A 7,961-nucleotide genomic window follows, 5' to 3' on the forward strand; every position below is an offset into this window, starting at 1 on the left:
ACACCGTAGCAAATACAAATTTGAAAGACTATTGATGCCGAAATATCGGAAATATTTATTAAATTGTAATTTAATTTATACTTACATAATTCTGTTGATTATTTCAGGGTGGACAGTATGTTTTAGAACTAATGGACAAATATGGAGGCGGAGTGGCAGTCATTTTTATAGCTGTAGCTGAAAGTGTAGCCTTAATGTGGGTATATGGTAAGTATATCTTTTTTGTGCGCTAAATTCTGCATTGCATAATTTTCTAAGAGGTATTGTAAATTATTATTTTGACTTTAATTATTATCATTATTATTATGACTATAAATTTTTTTCACTATAAAATTGTTATTTTAAATTATTATTTCATTATATACCTATATTAGACAGATCAGAGAGAATGAAATATACATGAATATACATTAAAGTGCCTGTGTGGTCTTGCGGCAAAATTTCTTGTGCCATAATGCTAAACACAGGCAAGTAAGTTTTTTTTAAAAAAAAAAAAATCTTTGAAACAAGTTTTAACTCCGTGTCTCAAAAAAAAAAACAATAAACTTATCTCAGAGAACTTGAAGGAATACATTCCTCGACATCCCAGAGTTACTTTAGTGTGGACTACTATAGTATAGTAGAGTAGTCCACACTAAGGTAACTCGGAAAATTGGAGCAATGTATTCCTGCAAGCTCTCAACGAACCTTTCATCGTTTCGACATTCGGCTTTGAAATAATGTTGGATCTAATATCCACTTTGCTCATATAATTTTGAATCACGGACCTGAAGCCTTTTGGCTCATTATTTTCGTAAACTTATCTCTTTTGTAAGTAAATAAAGAAAGAAAATATAAACGACATAATAATAAATTTAAACAAATAAATAAACATATTAACTGCAAGGAATTAAAATAGTATAAAGTATAACGTTTTTAAATTTTGTAAAAAGAAATAAGAATTAAATTTAATACTGAATTAATAAATGAAAAATTAAATAAATATATGCAGTCTAATTAATAAATAAATAAAAACATTCACTTTATTTTGCAGCTGTATAGTACAACTTTAAATTTATATACATGAAAATATTTATTTTTTTTTAGTTTTATAAATAAGTTAATAAATATTAATAAAAATGTACATGTTTGTCAGCTTTTAGGAATAAAATAATAATACATTTTATTATTATTATTAGTAGTAGTAGTAGTAGTACTAGTATGTGACACGTCCAAGAATCTGCGATCTACCTTCTGACGATTTGCGTGTGTTGTCTGGTGGATTTGCCTGTATGCTTGACCGAAAACCCTAGTTTGCGAAAGGAAAAACCATGTTACCTCCCTGTGAGATCAGTTAACTGACCGTCATTATAAAAATCCATTTAAAGATTCCTCTTGTAACGACGAGATTCGACCTTAAGATCTTTACCAGTCGAAGGAGCGCAATATCTCATCGTTCTTCCAGTTTTGCTACGGAATAATAGAAAATGTAAAGAAAATAAATTTATAAAATAAGAAGTTTCCGTTTATAAAAGAATAAGTAGTAGTAATAGTAGTTAAGAGAAGAATAAGTAGTTCAAGAAGTAGTAGTTAAGAAAAAGTAGTAGTTCTCCTCGTTTATTAATTTTGGAATACAGTTATTTAAGAAATATGAAATTTCTTAAATAACTGTATTTTGTATTTGGCATTTTGTGTCGAGTGAAATTGTTGCGTTATATCATCATCATCATCAGTTTCCTGATATGCACCCTCAACGGGGGTGTTCAGGCCACTATAACAGCACCACATGATTGAGTTTACATTATTATTAATCTCCTGTCAAAAATTTCCCTTCCCATTTAGTCTATTATATGTCAAAATTTCAATAGTGTTGTTTCTAAAATTTCAGCCTTCAAATTTAATGCAGCTCTGAGTGAATCTATCCACCTAAATCTTGGTCTTTTCTGAGTCTTTTTCTTGCCACCTTGGCACTAAACACCTGTTTTTTTTTTTGTTTTTTTTTTTACTTCCCTCTCCCATTCTGCTTAAGTGACCATACCACCTGAGATTAGCTTTGCTAACGCATTCCCCTGGATGCTGACAGTGTCAAGTTCTTTCCTAATATCCTCGTTTTTAATATAAATATTGCTACTGATGCCAGCTGTTCACGCCGCTGATTTTCTCTGGCAATTTTGTTTTCTTTTCTTCCTTTTTTTTTTTTTTTTTTCTAAACCAGCTCTCAGATCCATAAGTTAAAATTGGTTTGAACACTGTCTTGTATTCTGCTAGTTTAGGCGGTTTATTTACTAATTTATTTGTTTTTCCATATAAATGCATTCACCTGGCTCTCGCCATACCTGCTTTGTTTATTCTGTTACTAATATCGCAATAACTTAATCGTCAAGAGATTAAATTATTTTTATACATTATCTAATTTATGTATAAATATGATAAAACTTAATTTCTTAACATAAATTTCGCTTACTATTTTGAACATCTTCTTAACCGATCTAACTAGGGAATATTTATATTTCTAGGTCTAAAGCAGTTTTCAGATGATGTAGTAATCATGCTTGGAAAAGCTCCAAGCCTGTACTGGAGGATTACATGGAAATATACAACCCCTGCAGTACTCACTGTAAGTTTACTGTTTCATTTTGCGAACTCGTGTGTTTTTTGCGAAATTGTGTGTGTCATTCACAATTCTCTCTCTCTCTCTCTCTCTCTCTCTCTCTCTCCCCTTCTGGCTCTTCTACTAAAAAAGGATAAAAAGTGTCCTTTGCTATGTCCCATCATCAGCTTAAGTATAATTTTGAAATTTCCTGAAATTTCCTTAAACAGTGCTTCCCAAATTTTCAGTAGCAGTGTGCTCATTTTAAAATTTTAGTGACACCAACGTACTCCCCTCCCAGGCAAAAAGTAATTTAGATAAGTTGTAATAATATTTCATTCAAACGCGAATAATTACAAAGTTGTTTATTTTTTAACATATGTATTATAATAAATTACAAACATATGAAACATTTTAAAATTATTAAATACATTTTAGTTATATGAATCCAATATACATTAAAGGAGAAACAAAAATTAGGACATTTAAATTTTCAATCAAATAAAAAAAAAAGTTGAGACGAAGTTTATATGATGAAATCCAGTTCTAAATTTGTCACTTTTAAATGGTGTAACTCCACTTCTAGAAAGCGGTTTCGTTTATTTATTTGGCAAGCACGGAAAATCCAGTAGATGCAGATATGAGTGGTGAAAACAATGGCTGACAACCGTTACAATTTAAGATGCTAATGATTCCGAAAATTAGCAGAAATTTCCGACCCAGTGGTTTGGCTATTTGAATTTAAACTTTTAATGAAAACAGCTCGAACCACGCAGCTGGAACGCGATCGTGCTGTCAACCAAGTTTTACTAAGCCCATTGAAACACGTACAGCTGACGCCCAACATCCTTTCACGGTACACCTTGAAACCCACAGAACAAGTTTCTTTTCCTCATCCTTCATCCCTGCAACTGTTGTACTGTGGAACGGTCTTCCCCCTGACGTATTTCCCATGGAATACAATATACACGATTTTAAATCAAATATAAACAAGTTTATCCTTTCCCAACCCACACTATCCGCATACGGTACTAACATATATGTTGGGCAACCAGCCTCTCGTGTATGGGCCTAACATAAAAATAAATAAATAAAAAAACAGACCAATTCCTAATGGAGATCAGTAGATGCATATACCTACCAAGAGGCATTTTGTTTAAACATTACTAAAAATGTCTTCAGATTTTTCAGATTTTGTAAATTTAAATAAACAATAGATCTGTCACAAAAATGGTACACCTGATGTACACGTACCACACTTTGGGAAACGCTGTCTTAGAGAACTCCACGTTGTTTCATAGTCATTATTATTATTATTATTATTATTATTATTATTATTATTATTATTATTAATTTTCCAGTTGGTGCTTATTTGTTCCCTTGTCGAACATCAACCTCTCCACTACAATGAATACGACTATCCTGACTGGGCTGACGCGGTTGGTTGGTGTCTTACTATGGCGTCAGTACTGCAGATTCCCGTATGGGCTGTTGTCATGGTGATTAAACAGAGAGGAAATACATTCAAGGAAGTTAGTATATCTGCAGTTTTCACAGAAAATTTTATAAAAATTATAAATGAGAATGAATGCATGTATAGTTTGTATAATTGCATGAAACAGTTTATAAGTATGATAAATATTTTAAATGATTGAAAATTATCAATTATAAGTAATATATTTCATATATATTAGATATCATACAACACCTCATGTGTCATGGCCCGTTGGTCTAGGGGTATGATTCTCGCTTTGGGTGCGAGAGGTCCCGGGTTCAAATCCCGGACGGGCCCTCTAAGCATGTAAATTTTTTATAATTTTAATATTCGTTATTACCTTTCTGAATGTTACGACGTTATGAATATACGAGCATTGTGGAAAGAAATGACGATTTTTTTTAAATTCCAAAACATTTATTAGTACTTCTAAAAACAGACCTCCTACATATAATAACTGATAAATAAGTTATGATGCGTAAACATGCTACTGTTGGGAGTTTGGTTTTCAAATATGGCGAGTATACGAAAAGAATTTATTATTGAGCAGGCGATAGTGTTTTCTTTCTCTCGTATACATAGATAAAAGAGAAGTGAATGGGGTATGTATGATGAAGCAGAAATCGGCTTTGATATTTCTTAATCAGAACTGGATTGGGATTGAAAAAAGCGACCATCGACAAGTCATGTCATATGCTGAAAAAATATTGAATTAAAACACAAGGTAAATGAATGAGACGGGATGGGAGCATAATGACAGGGAAATACTTGTATAAGTCACGAGATGTTACTATATGTGTCGTCACTATTTATAATTCCTGCATTGTTCAGGAAAGGGCTAGGGAAAATCCCTTTCACTTCAGTTTCGAATTCAGAGAATCGATACCCTCTTAAAAACATCACGATAGCTTGATTACGCTAACAGTGGATGGCCATCAGCATAAATCCACTTGAAGACAAAGAATTATTTTATTTATTAAAATAATTAAATTAATTAAAATTTTAAAATATTAAAAATTTATTAAAATAATTAAATTAATTAAAATTTTAAAATATTAAAAATTTATTAAAATAATTAAATTAATTAAAATTTTAAAATATTAAAAATTAATTAAAAAATTAAATATTAAAAATTAATTAAAAAATTAAATATTAAAAATTAATTAAAAAATTAAATTAAAAAAATAAATATAATAAAAGAATTCTTTTATTTATTCCATATCATAAAATACGAAACAAAACTATTACACACAGCCGTAAAATGCGTAGACAATTTTTTGTAATCACCGGTCATTTCTTTTTTACGTAATAGTCAAAGACTACATTAACCTAACTGCCGTGAGATGGCGCCAGGATCAATTTTGTAAAGAAGTTTTTAAATTATACTTAATTTGTGAATCACAATTAGACATCTGATATAGAATACAAAACACAATTATATATTAAATATAATTTTTAAATTACTAATAATTAAACTTTGAAAGGTATAAGAAAGTTTTAGATGCAGGAAGTCCTTTAATCATCAAAATCTGGAACCTGTAATGTGTGCTAACAAACAGGCTTAGGACGAAAATTCCAAATTGAATTGCAAGGTAGAGAAGAGAGCCAAGCAAAATTTTTAATTCTTAAAAATTCTACATAATACAATTGGGATATTTCTATGAAATTGTAAAAATAGTCACTTTCTAAGACTATGCTTTAATACTGCCAAGTAGAACACGTTTTTGTTAAAAACTTTTTATTGTTATACCTAGAACGGCCATATTTTCTAGACTTGCACATTCTTCGTGTCGCTAGCTAGCATTCTAAATGTAACAGGTTCTCACCATAAATATGCATAAGCATGGCTGTACCATTCAATACAAGATTTCAGATATCATCATCCATTCATCCATTTCTTTGGTTTTCACTTTGGGTGGTAATGGTGCTGGAGGTCTGTTCTTATAATTTGCTATCTCATTTTAAGTAATTGCTCATCTTTCTTTTCTGCTATTTTCACTCCTTCCAAAGACATTTGCTGTAAACTTCGCTATCGTGAAAATGTTACAAAAAAAGGGGAACAAGGGGGGAATTAGCATTCTCTTAATATGTTGAGGAATTGGCAAAAAGGAGCCTGTCTAATGCAATATACGTGTTCACCGTTAGATTACTTTTTTTGCATTCCCATATTTAACACCTTTACTCCAATTTTTTTTTCAAAAAAAAACTTTTATTACATTGTTTATTCTTAGAAATATAATAGGGGACTGAGAATGATATCTGAATAGCTGAGTTTTTTCTCCAGTAGAAGATAAAAATTGAGGTTTACAGAAAGAAAGTCTCTCAACCTCCGTACAAGACCGAATATCTGACCTTCAATTAAAATGGCCTCATATAGATTCTTAAATTTTAGATATAATTCGATTCTTGGTTCTTTAGAGTTCGAATTACTACTATGAAGTGAAGAATCTGAGAGATTTTTATCTGAAGGTGAGTTTGCCAATCAATGTCATAAGCAGGTGTTTCCTCTCGCAACACAAGCAAATTGAACACACGTGCAGTTATATATATCGAATTGTAGTGTTAGTTCTTTCAGTACGAACCAGGCAGAGAACACATGCAATTTGCAGACAGATATCTCTTCAATCAATATCAAGATGATTAAAATAAAGAAGGTATTGTACTTTCCTGTATATGCAAATGTCCTATAAATCATTATTAAGTAATTAATTGATTCTTTGTCACAGTCAAACCTGTTGCAGTGTAATGTGATTCTAAACTTCCCTAATTATCTTTACTTTCCCGTATACGCAACTCTTGGACGATAAATCATTATAAATTATTTAATTAATAATTTGCCACAGTCAGAAAACGTGTTAATGTAGAACGACTGATGTAATTCGCACCACTGCTGCCATCTATTTACTACGCATTCTAGAGCTGCTGTCATTGGTGATGTACTCTTAAGCAGTTTTGCCACAATGTTTTCATAACCTTCGTAAATAGCATCCTAATAATAATAATGTAGGACATTAATTTAGGGATATAATTTATATTAACGATATTTATGATGTTTTTTCTACTTTCTTTATATTAGAAATTCCATCAAGCTTTATCACCATCTGATGATTGGGGACCAGCTGATGAAGAAGTGAAGGATGATTGGAAAATGGGTACGAAGTCTATGGCGATGGTTGAAACTCCGGAGCATCCTTCTTGCAAGCAAGAAGATGGAAGTGTAGAAAATCCAGGATTTTCTGAATTTATTTAAAAACGATACCACCAGTAGTTTGTCTTCGAAGTAAATTAAAAGGAGATAGCAAGAAAGGAAGGCTATAGTATTCCAAACTACGAGATGGCGAGTAATAAACAGGAATTTAGAGCACTCACTTCACTTTGAGTAGAGGAAGATTTAACTGTGACATTCGTCAAAAGTGTAGATGTGGATGTCGAAGTTTTTGAAATTCCGCAGATGAAACTTAAAGAGATTTTACTAAATAAAAACCTTAGAATTGAAAACAATTACTAAATGAAATTTTAAAAATTAACTTTTATGTATTTTACTGACAGCAGTAAACGCACAAAAGATTTTTTTGTCAACGGCTCTGTCTTTATTACATTTCTAAAACTTCACTATATTTTTATCATTAAGTATAATAGTAAGAATTGAAGAAAGAAAAAAAAACGAAAAGAAATTCTTATCAGAAGTCTAAATCTATATCACACCTGTATAAGTTTTTTTTCCTGAATAGTTCCAGTGCTATGCTAGGTCACATCTGCGATAAATTGAATTTGCTGACCGTGTAAATACAATAGAAGACGGTAATTATATAATACAATAGCCTATCGCACTCTTGCATTAGCTGATGGTGCTTCGATTATTCATGCATGATTATTTATATTTATTTTTCTTATAGC

At 31.0% G+C, this 7,961-nt stretch overlaps 1 protein-coding gene and 1 non-coding gene across 3 annotated transcripts in view; both read left to right on the forward strand.

Moving 5' to 3' along the window:
• LOC150108125 (sodium- and chloride-dependent glycine transporter 2-like) overlaps nucleotides 1–7,641 on the forward strand; it is a 156,352-nt gene extending 148,711 nt beyond the window's left edge. For both annotated transcript variants that reach the window (XM_090390610.1, XM_090390611.1), the window contains exons 12-15: nucleotides 108–207; nucleotides 2,496–2,596; nucleotides 3,931–4,101; nucleotides 7,141–7,641. In XM_090390610.1, coding sequence (XP_090246736.1) covers nucleotides 108–207; nucleotides 2,496–2,596; nucleotides 3,931–4,101; nucleotides 7,141–7,314 — 546 coding nt within the window. In that variant the 3' untranslated portion in view covers nucleotides 7,315–7,641. The remainder of the gene's footprint in view (nucleotides 1–107; nucleotides 208–2,495; nucleotides 2,597–3,930; nucleotides 4,102–7,140) is intronic.
• Nucleotides 4,290–4,361, forward strand: TRNAP-UGG (transfer RNA proline (anticodon UGG)). Its single transcript has one exon. It is a non-coding gene; the product is annotated as a tRNA-Pro (tRNA).
• Nucleotides 7,642–7,961: the final 320 nt, after the last annotated feature.

Source organism: Typopeltis vanoorti, chromosome 3, assembly GCF_054136105.1.
Source record: "Typopeltis vanoorti isolate ZY-2024b chromosome 3, IOZ_Tvanoo_1.0, whole genome shotgun sequence".
In the NCBI taxonomy this organism is placed as follows: domain Eukaryota; kingdom Metazoa; phylum Arthropoda; class Arachnida; order Uropygi; family Thelyphonidae; genus Typopeltis; species Typopeltis vanoorti.